Source organism: Atractosteus spatula, chromosome 5 (genome assembly GCF_055471065.1).
Source record: "Atractosteus spatula isolate fAtrSpa1 chromosome 5, fAtrSpa1.hap1, whole genome shotgun sequence".
Taxonomy (NCBI): domain Eukaryota; kingdom Metazoa; phylum Chordata; class Actinopteri; order Semionotiformes; family Lepisosteidae; genus Atractosteus; species Atractosteus spatula.
In genome coordinates, this window is record NC_142710.1 from 61,832,246 (window position 1) to 61,849,067 (window position 16,822).

General features: G+C 38.6%; 1 protein-coding gene across 1 annotated transcript; it reads left to right on the forward strand.

The window, feature by feature from the left end:
- Positions 1 to 1,195: 1,195 nt before the first annotated feature.
- On the forward strand, positions 1,196 to 15,436 carry LOC148835405 (uncharacterized). The gene is made up of 4 exons (XM_088917365.1): positions 1,196 to 1,266; positions 2,542 to 2,702; positions 11,099 to 11,227; positions 11,903 to 15,436. The coding sequence occupies exons 2-4, from the start codon at positions 2,549 to 2,551 to the stop codon at positions 12,037 to 12,039; spliced, it is 420 nt and encodes a 139-aa protein (XP_088773491.1). The 5' UTR covers positions 1,196 to 1,266; positions 2,542 to 2,548; the 3' UTR covers positions 12,040 to 15,436.
- Positions 15,437 to 16,822: the final 1,386 nt, after the last annotated feature.

Consider the following 16,822-nt stretch of genomic DNA (forward strand, 5'->3'; position numbering starts at 1 on the left):
CTTAAATATTTGCTGGGACAGCATGAAATTCCATTTTCTTCTCCAAGTTGCATGTCTGTGTAATCCACTGGAGTTTAATAAGCTTCCATGACTGCCTCAAGGTATCATCATCATTTATGACTCATGTAAAGTAGGCTGCAAAATGAGGTCATTTAACCAAAAGAAGTTTGTAAACGTTTTGCACCACATTTGAATTGCTGAATAAGTCTGTAACCTTACAGTGACATTTCTGCTTTAGATATATAGTATTTGCTGTGAGTTTTAAATATGTATAGCCTTAAACTAAGAGCTTATTGATGCTTTACATTACAAAATGTTATATCCTCAAAAGTACAATTAAGTTTCCACTTAGTTAATGTAGGATTGATACTGTCTACTCTTCTTTTCCGGCTGTTTCATAAGGCAGTAAGGACCTGCTAAGAAATGATTGGTAACTGGAACGCTGAAAAAGCTGCTTGAAAATGATATTGGAAAATTCTGTTCTAGAAAGTAGCCAATAAACCACCCAGAGCATGTTGTGTTGGGAGATAATATGATTATTAAATTAATAAGAACCAGCATGATTTTCACTCATCTGTACACTCAGTAGACCCCCTGCACCACATTGAATTTAATCCAAGACCCGTCAGATAAAGTCTTAATTTCTGCAAGAAACCTAAACAGAACTCAATGGAAAACTGCCAAAATGTCAGAAGATTTCCAGAAAATATGTTGTAACCCAGTTTATTTAAAGCAGTTAAATTCCCGTTTTTAGTTAACATCGAGGGAAAACGGATTCACCGGCTGAATGAATAACGAAACAGCACTTACTAATAGCACTCTATTTTGTCCCCATCAAATATTTAGATTCGGAGTGGATTATTTGAAATGCAGACAATAAACATTTCTTATGTCAAGTCCGAAAGCACAATAGTCATGACACCGTCTTGTCTTCTCCTGCCGGTTGTCTGCGTGTGTTTAATGGAGACCTTTTTAAACTGTCAACGCAGATGTCCTGCTGTATACTACAAAGAGGTGGTGCAGTTCCACCTCATACGTACTGTACACTACGGCCCTGCCCAAGACTGAAGCTTGGTAAAGCGTTGTACAAAACACTTATATTTTATGTAGGTCAGTTGTGTCTCTGAGTAATGTACAAAGTAGAAATTCTGTGATCTAATTCTAAAATAATCCCGTTTCCGTAGAAGAGGCCTGCCAAACGAGTGGTAACTTTTTTTTTTATTTTCAGATAGCACTTCGTTTTGAAGAAGAAGAGGGAAGTCTAAAGTAAGTACTTCAAAGTTTACCGGCACGAAACATTGTGGTCTTTAAAGAGGTGAAGTAATAAATAAATTCCGTTGTTTTTGAAAATGTGTCAGCTGTACATATTGGATAAAAACCGTGCTATACCACTGCTAGTTTTTTGGAATTACCCCTTACAACATCTTCGAGGAAAGGGTGACTAGATTAAACAAATATTTATATACGGGGGAAAAACGTTTTTATGTGCAGCTACAAAACTGACGTGATTTCGTGTTTATCATTTTAAAACTTAGTTACTACGTTTTTCGAACGATACACACGTAGCTCGATTAAAATGGCGAACCTTTGAATTGCGATTAATAGAATTAACAAAATCAGAATTACAAACAAGCCGCTGTAACGTCAATTCTGTACGTAAATTTTGGAATGGAAAACTCTTGTATCACCAGCATTTGCAAAACTTTCTGATGAGGAAAATTAAATGGACCGTGAAATGAGCTGTGAAAAGGTACAACACAACGTTATTGTATTTAGGTAAACACAAACACAATGGACGTGCCACCAGCCTATCGCAGGACACATACTGTACAGACATACTGTATACCACAATTTCGCCATCGCCAATTTTCCCAAAAGTCAATGTCATCTACTAGTATGTCTTTGGACTATGGAGTAAACCAGAGCACCGGCACAAACCCATGTGAACACAGTGAGAATATGCAAACTCCACAAAGATAGCACCCCAGGTTCAGAATTGAACCTAGAGCCCCAGCTCTGTGACAAGCTTTTGACAAGAAGGCAATATAAATTAGAGATACCCATTCTACAGCAGTTAAATCCGTGTTTCTTGTTCACTACTGTATACTGAAATAAATTACCGTTATGAATTATCCAGCACCTGATCATGTCTTAGTATAGAAGACCTGTTCGCTCAGAGATGGAAAGGAAGTTCAGGAGTTTTGTAACATTACCTGGGTTTTCAGTTAATAAAGTAAGCTTAACACCATCTAGGGCAAATGTATAATACATCAGCTGCTTAAAAAGAAATTCACGGGTTGAGCCAACTTGTATGTGGTCCCAACAAAAAGTTAGCAAAATGGCTTTTGTTGTTTTCCTTCACAAATGTAAACACTTTATTATTCATCTCATCTTTTCCAGCAGTAAGTGCGTGGTTTTGTTCTTATCTCTTTCCTTTAAGTTCCAAATAATTGATTTTCCATTTGTGTGAGTTCTGTCATTTGACAGAAAGGTAGGGAGGCCTTTGAACACTGAGAAGCACTTATCTTTTGCTTTAAACAGATTAATAATGAAGACCCATTTACTGCTGGCAGTTATGCTTTCTCTCTACACCCGTGGCTTTTCAACTGTGCTTCATTCCACGAAAGGAACAGAACTGCATGAGGATGCAGAAGCAAAGACAGTAGTACCAACGGCAATGGAAGTGAGCTTTAGAATTGTTGGTAAGTTTTCAATCTGTCGCTGGTTTTATTCAGGTATAGAATTTGATCTAATCTACTTTGTGAAAAGGGGAGACAGACATCTGTTGTATGTGGTTTTTTGAACTGGAAGGCAGGGATAACCATTGTGAAAACTATCAATTGTGCCATGTGTGGAAATACATGTACAGTATTTGTATAGATTCCCTATACAAATTCCCTAGTGATCACTTCTAAAAGATACTCATTCATGGCAACACAAGAGAGAGACCAGGGCTGTACTCAGATTATAACCTCCCCCACCAAAATTCCTGAAGGCAGAGCATTACAGGAAGATGCAATTTGTGTGTTTTCTTGGGTATTCTCTGTAAAATGGCTTCTTTTGTAACTAATTAAAACTTATTTCAAGACTTCACTGAGCTGTGCTATGACTTTACTGTCAGCTGATTTTTGTTCCAACTGAGCTGGCTTTTTTAAGTGGAGCCCAAATAAAAGGAATAATTTTGCCAGTTGTCAATTAGTCAGATTATCGTTTTAAGTAAGGTTCAAATGTGAAACTGAAAATCTAGGTGAATTGAAAAACATCAGGCACTGGGGTCACCAAGTCCAAGAGTAGAAAGCTCATCTTAGAGATTCAACACTTAGAGACTCATCAAATGTTGTTAAATGTTGTGTTCACCAGCTAATTGTCAACTAACTTTTTCTTTAAATATTACATGCTATACATATTGTATGATCAGGTCATGAATAGAACAGATGAAACTAAGCATACAATCTCTAGCCACCACTGGTATACACCCATTTAGTCAAGTGACAATGTTAGCAGCTGCCTGCCACACTAGCCCCAGGGCAAGGAATAATTTACCAAATAGATGCTGCAGGCTCATTCTGTAAAATGTACAGACTTCAAAATGTAAATATAGACCTGCCATTTCCAATTGATTGCTTTGATGTACTGGCACCTGAAACACTGTAAAACGAATGATACCATTCACCTGGTACTGTACATATATGTGCTTGCCTTAGAAGACTGTATTGCAATTTTCTAGGCTAAGTATCCGGGTCATTTAAATCAGGAATTGCTTTACTGCATGTTAGTAAGCACGCTGTCAGACATATTCTCCTCTACAAACGATATATTGATGACTGCGTCGGTGCCGCCACATGCTCCAACGATCAGCTTGAGTTCTTCCTGCACCATTTCACCAACTTCCACCCGTCCCTCAAATATACGATTAACATATCTTCCACTACTCTTCCGTTTCTAGACATCCACTTGTCTATCAACTACCCCCGACTGTCCACTTCAGTTTATTACAAACCCACGGATTCACACAGCTACCTCCTGTACAGCTCATTTCACCCCAACCACACTAAAAACTCTCTTCCTTTTTCACAGTTCCTTAGGTTACGACGATTATGCAGCGACGACATCGACTTCGAGAACCAAGCCCTCGAAATGTACTCATTTTTCATCAACAGAGGATACCCCAGCAGTGTGATTGACAGGGCCCTTGCCCGAGCCAAAAACACCCCCCGGACCATCAACCCGATCAGGAACTCCCGCCGTAACAACCGCATTCCTCTGGTGCTTCCTTACCACCCTAACACACTTCCTATCCCCAGGACCATTAACCACAACTTTTCCATCCTACAGGATGATCCCTCCATTGGGGCCCTCTTTTCTGATCGCCCTATCATCTCATATCGCCGACCACCTAATCTGCGTAACCTCCTTGTTCACAGCTCCCTTGACCGCCCTCAACAACCATCCACACCAGGCACTTTCCCTTGCAACAGAGCTCGCTGTATCACCTGCAAATACACAGCCACCACCACACTCATTCAAGGCCCCTCAGGACAATTCCGGATCACCCAGACAGCATCTTGTACCTCCAGCAACCTTATTTACTGTATCTCTTGCAGTAAATGCCCAGCCATCTACATTGGAGAAACAGGAAGGAGACTCGGAGACCGTTTCAGAGAACACGTCAGGGCTGTAAAGATTAAAGATCTCTCCAAGCCCATTGTTTCTCATTTCACCTCTGACGGCCACGACCACTCTAATCTCTCCGTCTGTGTTCTCAAAGACGGTTTTCCAAACTCATACATCAGAAAGACCACCGAAACTAAAATTATTCTGCAGCTAGGATCACACCTTCTCCCTTCCCTTAACGACAGACTACTGTTCTTTTAAATTTTCTCCATTCATTGGAAGTTTCATTTCACACCTCTCTGCACCCATTCTGACTTCACACCTCTTGATTGGCCTCTCTTTCTATCCCCTGCTCCCGCCTCTCACTCCTCCTCCCTCCCAACCTTTGTTCTCCCGCTACTTTACCTTTGCCTACTGCCCTGTCTCTCTCACACCTGAAGAAGGCTCCACGGCCGAAACGTTGTGTTCTCTTTCTTCTTTTTTTCAGCATGGAATAAACCTATTACATATTCTCCTTAAGCCTATTGAATCTATAAAAAAATAATGTAGTATTGGATGTATTTCCTCACAGCAAAATATGTGCTTTGTTATTCCAAACTAAAGTTGAAATTGTATTTTTCGTTTTTTTTTAATTTTAACATTTGTTTCTTAAGTACTGTTGAAGAAAACTCACAGAATGTCTGTGCTGTTCTAAAGCTGACTTTTCTGAATACAAAGGAACAAGTAATAGGTTTATTCCATGCTGAAAAAAAGAAGAAAGAGAACACAACGTTTCGGCCGTGGAGCCTTCTTCAGTTGTGAGAGAGACAGGGCAGTAGGTAAAGGTAAAGTAGCGGGAGAACAAAGGTTGGGAGGGAGGAGGAGTGAGAGGCGGGAGCAGGGGACAGAAAGAGAGGCCAATCAAGAGGTGTGAAGTCAGAATGGGTGCAGAGAGGTGTGAAATGAAACTTCCAATGAATGGAGAAAATTTAAAAGAACAGAAGTCTGTCGTTAAGAGAAGGGAGAATGTGTGATCCTAGCTGCAGAATAATTTTAGTTTCAGTGGTCTTTCTGATGTATGAGTTCGGAAAACCGTCTTTGAGAACACAGACGGAGAGATTAAAGTGGTCGTGGCCGTCAGAGGTGAAATGAGAAACAATGGGCTTGGAGAGATCTTTAATCTTCACAGCCCTGACGTGTTCTCTGAAGCGGTGTCCGAGTCTCCTTCCTGTTTCTCCAATGTAGATGGCTGGGCATTTACTGCAAGAGATACAGTAAATAAGGTTGCTGGAGGTACAAGATGCTGTCTGGGTGATCCGGAATTGTCCTGAGGGGCCTTGAATGAGTGTGGTGGTGGATGTGTACTTGCAGGTGATACAGCGAGCTCTGTTGCAAGGGAAAGTGCCTGGTGTGGATGGTTGTTGAGGGCGGTCAAGGGAGCTGTGAACAAGGAGGTTACGCAGATTAGGTGGTCGGCAATATGAGATGATAGGGCGATCAGAAAAGAGGGCCCCAATGGAGGGATCATCCTGTAGGATGGAAAAGTTGTGGTTAATGGTCCTGGGGATAGGAAGTGTGTTAGGGTGGTAAGGAAGCACCAAAGGAATGCGGTTGTTACGGCGGGAGTTCCTGATCGGGTTGATGGTCCAGGGGGTGTTTTTGGCTCGGGCAAGGGCCCTGTCAATCACACTGCTGGGGTATCCTCTGTTGATGAAAAAGGAGTACATTTCGAGGGCTTGGTTCTCGAAGTCGATGTCGTCGCTGCAAAATCGTCGTAGCCTAAGCAACTGTGAAAAAGGAAGAGAGTTTTTAGTGTGATTGGGGTGAAATGAGCTGTACAGGAGGTAGCTGTGTGAATCCGTGGGTTTGTAATAAATTGAAGTGGACAGTCGGGGGTAGTTGATAGAGAAGTTGATGTCTAGAAACGGAAGGGTAGTGGAAGATATGTTAACCGTATATTTGAGGGACGGGTGGAAGTTGGTGAAATGGTGCAGGAAGAACTCAAGCTGATCTTTGGAGCATGTGGCGGCACTGACGCAGTCATCAATATATCATTTGTAGAGGTCAGGGACATAGCCAGTGTAGGAAGCGAAGAAGCATTCTTCTACCCAGCCGACAAAAATATTGGCATAGCTGGGTCCCATTCTGGTGCCCATGGCAGCTCCACTGACCTGTTGGTAAAAAAGATTATTGAAAGAGAATGCGTTCAGTGTGAGGACCAATTCTGCAAGGCGTACCAGGGTGTGGGTGGGTGGATCAAGCACTGTGCGTTTGTCCAGCGTGTGCTTGAGGGCTGTAAGGCCGTCATTATGGGGAATGACGGTGTACAGAGATGTGATGTCCATGGTAAAAATGTAGCATTCGGTGCCCTGAAATTGGAAATCATTAAAAAGTTGGAGCGTGTGGTTGGTGTCTTTGATGTATGAGGGAAGATCTTCAACCAGCGGTCTCATGAGGCTGTCGAGAAAGGCTGAGATGTAAGTAGTTGGACAATTACATGCTGTCCGTCCAGGGGTGTCCGGTTTGTGGATTTTGGGGAGGAGGTAAAATTGAGATACCTGCGGATTTTCTGAATACAAGACGTTTTTTTCTGAATAGGCTTAATCTGTTCGGAACAGTAGTCTTGCAGAATTCTGTAAGGTGTGATTTCACAATATGGAACTGTGTTACAAATACTAGTATGGTCAATAGCCCATGTGCTTTAAATAGTGCTGTTACACAGTAGATAACTCTAATATGCTCCTTGAATAAAACAATAATATGAGAATTTTCTAACATAAAAACATATTTTTAAAAAGTATTTCTTTAGTCCTGTTAATGCACTATATTTATTTTCTCTAAAAGTAGTATTATTCTTCTTAACTAAGTGGTTGAAAATAAAAGGGCAAATTATTGTTTACTTTCCACAATACTAAAGCACAAACAATCTTTTACAATACCGTCAGAAACAGTTAACTTTCCAGCGCTTATGACAGTTGAGAAGCTACAGTATGTACTGTACAGTAGATGGCATTATCTTTGTTAAATGCTTAAGATTTTTTGTCAACTCAGAAATAGAAATCTTTTTAATTATTGACTCTTGCTTAAAAAAAATGAGCCACATTTACAGTATATTTTCTTTATGCTTGAACTTTTTTGGTTATATGAGACAACATTTTTGGCAGACAAACACAAGAAATCTTTGGAATCCATCAGAGTTGTCATTTACTGCTGTTTGTTAAACAATAACAGTTCAGTCATATTCAGTGATTTTTGGTCAGCTGTTTTTTTTACATAACAATGCTGCTTTTGGTTCATACTGTAAAGCACATCTGAAGACTGCTGTTATTTTGTTGACAGTCGTTTCTTCCCTCATGGAAAACAACTCCCTTACTTTGACATTCTGCTGTCTCAAGGGACAAATATTTTAGGAATTTAGTTCACATTTTTACACCTTTAGAATAATGTTAAGAAAGTGTGAAAATAGGCCCAAGTCATCCATTGATTTATATTGGACTGTCCTTTTTCACCCTTATAATGTATTATGCAAAGATTATTTTGATTCAGTCTCTATCCGCACAATGCCCAGTAAATTTAATTGGGTATTTTTTATTGGCTGTAGGAGATACATATTCAAAGCCCATTCAGATGTACGACTGCTGTGATTGGCTAGTACCACAGAGTTGCCTTGGAAACCTTAGAATTGAACCATGAAATGCTGAGCATTGCTTGGATTAGCAATAATATGAATCCATACATGGAGATGCATGCAATGTGGTTTTAATTATAAAGGGCATTTTAGTACAACCTGATGTCCTGTATCTTAATTTTATAGTAGGTTACAAAACTGTGATTTATTGTTGTACTGGTAAATTGGGGAGAAATTGCACAGCCACAGATTTATGGCAAAGAAAGTAATCTGCCGTTTGAATGTATACATCTGAAGCCTGAAACCATTTTTTTAATAAGTATTGTGTTTCTGTAGAGATACTAAATGTTCATTACAGTGGAGGTAAATCTATTAAATGTTTATTTGGTGTGGTTTCCAGTAAACATAAGAATATTTTTCAATGGCATATCCTTGGAAATAAAATGCTCATTTGAAATTTTATATTTAACCCTCATGAAAGACTTCAGCCTGTTCAGAATCCTGCTGCCAGGTTACTAACCCACAGTACCTTGATTTGATCACTTCACTGTCATGCTGGAGGACTTCACACTGGTTGCCAGTGAGTTCCTGAATTAAGGTTAAATTAGCTACAGTAAGATATAAAGTCTTTCATGGGTCAGTGCTTTCCTACCTTCAGAAAAGTCTTAGCACAGAGGTGCCCTACTGTATCCCTCACTTCTGAAAAGGCTGTGTTTCTGCTTGTGCCAGAATACCACCTTCAGTTGGCTGGTCTTCGAACCTTCAGCTGTTATTGCCTGCGTACTGAAACTCCCCCCCCCATCCCCCGATCGACATCAGAAATTCTATAGCTATATTTTAAAACTATATTGAAACTATAAACTGCATTGAAAGCATTTCTTTTTTCAATGAACATAAGTAATGGCTTTTAACTGGAATTGTTCTTGCTCTGCTTTTGCAAAGGTATCATCTTGGATACCTTAGCATGAAAGGTACCATTTATCAAAAAAAAACAAACTCAGTAGCACTACTGGCTACCCAAGTTAATGCATTGCAGTCCAGTGAATGCATGAGTAATTTAAACATATGCATTAAATAGATCTCGGCTTGGGCAAATTTAATATTCTTGAAAACATTCATGCTTTTGGAAGAAGTTGGTTAGTCCTTCACATATTGTTTCCACTGTATTAGATAATTACTTTTCTTCCTTATAATGCTTTGTAGTGGCCAGTTTCTTCATCTGATACTGGTTTGATGTACAGTCAAAACTCATTATGTGCAGATATGAAAAAGATATTATACATTTTAATTCTGTAACTACTTAAAAGTTCAGCTTCACCTAAAATTCAAGGTAGTATAATGGCGTTTTATTGTCTTTCGCAATGAAATGATGCCAGTCGCTGAAGCAAATTGTTTGTTCCAAGGTTTTTAATATGGAAGTGAATCAAATTCAAGTTGGCACAAAGGTTTGGTGGTTAACTTAGCACTGCTAGCTCACAATGCTTGGGTCCCAGGTTTGATTTCTGATCTAAGCCTCCATTTGTGTGTAGTCTGCATGTTCATCACATGTTCAAGTAGGATTTTATTCTGGATGTCTTGGTTGCCTCCCAAATCCCAGAGGAATGCTGGCTGGATTACATGGTATCTCTACGTTGCCCATGTATACATACTGTATGTGTGTACCCCGTGATGGACTGGTGTACCGTCCACAGTGTAGTCCTGCCTTGGTGTCACGATCGTTACTCCTCCTCTTAAGGGCGCTCCAGCCCTTCCTCGTTCTGTCCCATTACCCACACCTGTTCTTTATTCCAGCCCCTCTTCTGTTCCACCTTATAAGCCAGATGCAGACATCATCCGGTGCTTCTCATTGATTTCCGCTTCGTCAGAGCCCGGGTCCTGCTGCGTCTGGCTCCATTATGTTTTTAACCTTCAGTTCCTGATTCCCCTCCCTTTGCCGGTCCCGACCCGGTTCATGGTTTTAACCCCCGGATGGATCGCCTGGTTAAGGACTCTTGCTTTTGTGTTGGATTCCCCGTTTGGACTTTACATGGATTGCTTTCCTCGGCCACACCTCCCCGGATCACTAGCACTCCCTGGACACGCCCCCCGTCTCCAGACCCTTTTCCTGCATGACTATTTTTCCCCTTGTGTCTTCACGATTCTGGATCGTGTCGTCCGCATAGGGCCCGGAAAGAACCGGATCGTGACACTTGGACTCTGAGCATCCAGGATCGAGTCCACGTCATTGTGACTGTTTGCAGAAATAAGCAGCTTCCTAATAATGGATGTTACTGTATGTTTACTACTTCTCAGGTAGATAAGCATTCTCCATTCTGCAAAAGGAGATGATGAATTTTTGAAGTTTTGTCAATCCTATACAACTTGTATATACTGTACATATGTGCATGTGACATACTGTATATATAATCAATAGTTTTCCTGTACCAAATTACAGTAAGCAGTGTTCTTTTCTTCTTTACAATTAACAGCGGGCCTTTGGGGTACTTAAATGGCAGTAGTGTGATTCTAGTTGTTTCTATCAAATATATTCGCCACCTCTCACTAGCCTACAGAAATAGCACAAACAGGGCAGCTATTAAAGTCTAATCTGGGCCAAAGGAAAACACTGGACAAAATTACCTGACATTATGTATTTGCCTTTAGCATTCAGCATACTTACAGTACGCATTTTATGTTTCAAAAGTTCAATGCGCTCCTAAAGCTATCACAAAACAACTATTATACACATTTGGAATTAATTTGCATAACCCCCCAAAAAAATTAGGACATAATTTAAGTGCAGCTGTTCCATGAAATTTACATTCAGAATAATTTTGGTAGCATTCAGATGTGGAGTGCTTCCCTTTTTTACATCACAGTTTTTGTTTCCCATAACAGAGCTTCCAGCTGAATTCAGTTCATATGATATAAATAAAGATGGAGCCATTAGTTTAACTGAGCTGTCAGAAATCACTGAAACTGAAGAAGAGGATGCTAGCCAGCCATTTCACACAGCTGATGCTGATGGTAAGTGTGGTATTTATGAATAATGATGATAATGAGACATAATCATACTTATCTATTTCATTATCTATCTGTCCTTTTTCCCAATTACAAGTGGGGTGTTAAAGTGTTAACTGCTGTCTGCTGTTGGGTTTAAGATGTTTTTAGCTTGGAGCAAAAGACTTTTGATTTCATAAAGAAACATCAGTGAATACAGTGAATCAGTTTTGTGTGAGAAGGTCTAAAATTAATTTTTACATACTGTACCAAGGCAAGCTGTTTTGTTGAAGATAAATATATTTTTCATAAAATATATATTTTCAGTGTCATTAGTATTGGCTATAATCGTTTTGTTTTGCAAAAGCTAATTTAATTAGAGAATGCATGGCACACAAAGGGCTTAGGGTATTATATGAAAACATATTCATATGCTTTGTATTCATTTTAAACTGTTAATCCAAAGGGTCAGGGTATCAGAGTAAATTTACTCAAATCAAATTTTATGACTGACATAAGGAAAGACACACTAGTGAATGCTTGGTGCAGTGTTATACAATATAGTGTTCTGGGTTTTCTTCAAGAATTAGTGAGCTGTCTTGTTGCATTGCTTTGTGTATGGAACCTACATGAGCTCTGATGGGCTGTTCATAGTCTTATTAAGTTTATGTGCAAATGACCCTTAATGTAATTTCTTTACAGGTAATAATATCCTGACACAAAATGAGTTTAAGCAGGCTCCCTGGGTTTTTGATGTTCCAGATGATGTTATTAATCCAGTAAAGGAGGACAAGGAAGGCCATCTGATCGTTGAAAAGGTGCATAATGAAAAAGAGTGATAAAAGGCTCTGTGTCAGTGTGAAGTGCTAAGCTTCTTCAGAACTATCTCGTGCTTCTGACATTTAAACAATCGTTACAGACTTTCTAATGATTTGCTATAGTTCACTCTAAAAGCGGTGAACTCATCATACTTTACAAATGTCATCACTATCTCCATCTCTGAATGGAATTGCCATGTTAATAAATATCATGTCCTTATGATCATATCACGTCAATTATACATGCAATTATACTAGCATTTATATATTCTAAATATTACTCTTTGAATATTTATTTCTGTTTTAATAAAAAATAACTAAATGGGAAAATACTTAAAATAGTCATGTAGTTTTATATCTCATTTTATATATGTGCTTTTTCATCGTCATATGTGCAGTGTATTTTCAATTGCCACAATCATATTTAGTTAATTCTTCACATCCAGTCTAAAATGCTTCTTTCTTTGCAGTAAAATCTGTTACCTGCTGCTCCTTGTGCAATTCTGTAACAAAAGGGGGTTCTATTTTCCTTAGCATGCTTTTCATCCCCTGTAGATTGTACAACACAGCTAAATGCCAAATGTATGGCATTGCTTCTAAAATATGCAATGCTAGTTTTGTTGTACTAATCATTAAGAACATAGGAAACACTCAGTAAATTGCTTTTTCTAAATTGTAATTGCCTTCATTTACATCTTTCTGTTCTAACAGCAGTATTTATATGAATGTGGTGTTTATTTATATTTTAGTTTTTCAAATTTGTCCTTTTCAGTCAGTCTGAAATAAATAGAATACTGGCACTTTTTCAAGCCATGTGCAACATATGCTTTGACTATAACAAAGAAGCTTTGCTGAATGTGACTCAGAAGCCATTGGTTACAGCAGCTACTGAAAAGATAGCTCCACTCGTTTTGCGGAGGCGAATATTTTCAAATATTGTAAAACAGAGAGAGATGTGAAATGTGAATGCTTTGGAAATAAGTTGTTTTTTTCTGCGTTCATCATCCACTGCATGGTGCACTTTGCAGGCATGTGTTCAGATACCATTTTTTCTTGTAATGTATTTTCCTTTGATAAATTAAGACAGGGAGGCTTTCTGTGTCAGCCAACAACTATTTCTTCCAACTGGAAATGCGTTTCATTTATCTCACGGTAGAAGAAATAAGGCAGTTCAAGCAGAGCAGACGTCTGGGCTCTCTCTTCATAAACTACAGCAACTGATCCTCATGCCAAGACTAAGACTGTTCAGTTGCTTTCAAAATTCTCTAGACTTTTGCGATGGTACATTTATCATAAATCATGTACAGTAAGTATAACAAAATTGTGTCTGAGCTAGCTACAGTATAACATCTGGAAGGATGGCTCCCCACACCAGCTAAGAGTCTTAAGAGTTTACAGTCTGCCTTTTTTTTCCACTTATACACAACACATTTTAGGAAAAGCAAAGGCTGTTTCTCAGACCAAGAGTTATCCTAACACTTCAGTACAGAACAGAAATGGAGTTTTTTATTGAAAGTTCGGGAGGAATGAAGGCAGCCGAGCTCATTCGACACAGCTGCTGCAATTCTCACTAATCCTGTCGTAAGCAACCGGTCTCCATATATATCAAACGTCACCCTCTCCTCTTCCTCGTTCGTTTTCTGCATCCCTCCTCCACCCCCTCTCCACCTTTGCAGCTACCCAATTGGTCGCATGGGGGTCCTATCCTCCCTGTCCAACGGCCAGGAGGTTGGCCTTCAGCCAAGCAGGTTACGCCAAATCTCCACATCACAATAAACGATTCTAATTTCTCCCAAGCTTTCGGCTGCTGTCATTCCTCATGAAACAGCCTTTAATGCCAGTGGCTGGCCTAATGTATTGCAAGTCAAGAATCTTGCAGAAAACTTCTCCATCCCCAGCCTAGTAACCCAGATAGTGGTCTAACCTGGCCATACTGATGAGGTGATCTAACCATTTAGAATTGCCCTTTATGTGTTTCCAAAACATTTAGACCAATTTTAAACTATTTCTTGTATTTTTGGTTACACAATGGAAAGTCACCATCATGTTGTCGACAACCATTTGAACATTTTTTGTACCAAACAGTGGTGAAGAAAGAAATTTCCAACAGACAAATGCCGGGAGTTTAGAAAACATTAACTTTTTAAAAATTTTCTTCTATACACTGTAATGCAATGTACTGTATGTGGTGTGCTTTCATTAATTAATTTTATTTTTACTGTAATTTTAATCGGATTCTGAGATATCGATCAATGTATTTTTACCATACAGAAGCTGTGTTGAAAACATTGAAATTAAACATGTCCTTAATTTATAGAACCCTTATAGATTACACACTTCTGTCCAGACCATCACAGTCAATTGGTCTGTTGCACACAACAATTAATGTATCATAATCCTTGTCAGTACCAAGCTGCTGACATCGATCAAGGTGGTTAGCAGAAAACCTTAATTCAGTGCAAAGAGGATTTGACTTGTCAGCTGGCATGAAGGTGTGGATCTCTTCATACGTTTTGCTATTTGTTTCATTTGTTTCACATTTTTTTTCTTTCTCGAGTCACCAGGTTACAGTAAATCACCTCATATCCCATCACCCATTGGATTCTCTCACTAATTAGGCAAGTGCACATTGATACATTTCTTTTAATATTTAGTAATTGGCTTTCTAAACAGGAAAGAGACTGGACTTTTGGTGTATAGCAGAATCCCAAGTATTATGTGTTTTTAAAACAAAACAATCCAGTAGTGTTGTTTTTTGTCTTTAATTCCAGTAGTGCTGGCCTTTTCCAACAAATTAAATTTCCTGCTATAGCTTGATTACAAGAGCTACTCTACTGTAGGTGTTCTGCCTCTGAATGCATTGAATGCATACTGTAGGTGGATGTATCACTAGAGCTTTATGACCTTAGTTTGGACAGCTGAAAGATCTCTGTACAGACCATTTGTATGGCTGTCAGGGTCATTGTGGGATTGTAAGATATTCTAATTCATGAATGTACTGTTGCCTGAAGGTTAGTATATATCCCTAGGCAACTGAAAGCTCCACAGATGCACTTTGTAATGACCACAATAAACAAGCTATTTTGAAGCATGCAACCTTATCAAATGTGAAGATTAGCTTTCTCTATTCTGAGGCTTCTCTTTCCTTTCCCAAAGCTGAGGAATCCAAAACTGAAATCATTTATCCAAAAACACCTGTCAGCGGTCATCTTGTATTGTTCAGCATCCATTAGCCATAAGGTAGAGATGGTGCAGTCTAATTGCCAGTTGTTATAAACAAAAAAATGTTTATGACTATGGCATATAAACTGGGCCTTCTCAGAGATGTCTTTGTTGTTTGCGTACCTTGAACGTTTGTAAAAAGCACAAAAAAGGTAAAAGAATAAAGCAGTGTTATGTCCTTATGTTGACATCCAGATGCTTTCTAGTGTTTTAATTATAAAATGTTATTTGAATTGCAAAACAAATAAGGAGAATATAGAATTACTGTACAGTATGTACCATTTATTTCCAGCACAGTTTAGCTTGAGAAAAGAATGTCACCCAAGGTATTGTGGTACACTCTAATTTACGCTTGACTGACATTTCAGAAGCCTTTAAAATTATCATCTGACATGGATTACTGTATTAACTGTATGCCACATTCCTGTGCAAGTACAAAGGACACGAAGGAGTACAATCACTGCACAGTACTATTTTTTCACCTTCATGTTGAGAAGATTGGACTGGCTCTCAAAAATCTTTGCTGTTTTAAGATTTCCACATTTTCTATTGTTAGAGATTTTTGACATACTGTACAGCATTTTCTTAAACAATTAATTTTTATAAGGAGGAATCATTGCTTTAAAACACAAAATGGAGTGTAATTGGAGCTTGATTTTTGCTTTTTGTTATTGGTTCCGGTTCTGTCATAATTTGACACTATTAGACAATTTCAGTTGTTAGAAATGAAGTTCAGTTGAAACATTAACTTTCGGTTTCTTTAGTAAGCTGCAACTAAATTTCACATTCAAAGTCATAACAAGTTTAGGCCCCAGACACTCTTCTGTTATAAATTAAGAACTGTTTCTAATTGAAATAATATTTAATGATATTGGCTTTTAATACATACTGTGATCTATTTAATAAACCCATTTTTTCCACAAACTGCATAAATTATGAATATTTACACATAAGTTCAAGTATTTTTTCATCTCCTTAGCAAAGTCTACGGTTTGTTTCACATGTTTACTGTATGTAACCTACGTAGTTTATGGAATGCACAGTAGTACTGTCTGGGTGTTCGGTATCTTTTCAGAAAATCAGTTTAAGTTTTTTGGCTATTATAAATTAGTAATGCTGGAATGCTAATACATCTCCTAAAACACTGTATACATTCTATATTTATTTCCTGTAAAAGGTATCTTACAATGGCAGTTAAGGATCCCTAAGCAAGAAACAGGCAACCAGCCATGTTATTGAAGCTGGTATCCTGGTATCCCTCAAGAACCAGCTGGATGAGATTATAGGGTCGATTGAACACTAACTACAAAATAAGCTAGATGGACTAAATGGCCTCCTATTGTTTTGTAACTTTTCTTATGTGTTTTATTTAAAAAATATTTAGTTTTATCTTTTAATCTAGATTTTGTTAGCAGGTCCTCACAAGTATTTCTCAATGCATTTTATTTCCCTTTTTTGTAATACTGATCTAGAGTTATTCTGTGCAAATTGAAAAAACATGCTGTTGAATGATAAACTAAATGAGCCTTTGGCCTTTAATATGGTGGTCTGAGAAATATTTGCTAAAGCTTAGATAGCACTG

Bases quoted from the DNA above. Each gene is read 5' to 3' on its own strand.
- LOC148835405 (XM_088917365.1), top strand. From the start codon at position 2,549: ATGAAGACCCATTTACTGCTGGCAGTTATGCTTTCTCTCTACACCCGT. The intron at 2,703-11,098 runs GTAAGTTTTCAA...TTCCCATAACAG, and splicing joins AGTGAGCTTTAGAATTGTTG to AGCTTCCAGCTGAATTCAGT. The intron at 11,228-11,902 runs GTAAGTGTGGTA...ATTTCTTTACAG, and splicing joins TCACACAGCTGATGCTGATG to GTAATAATATCCTGACACAA.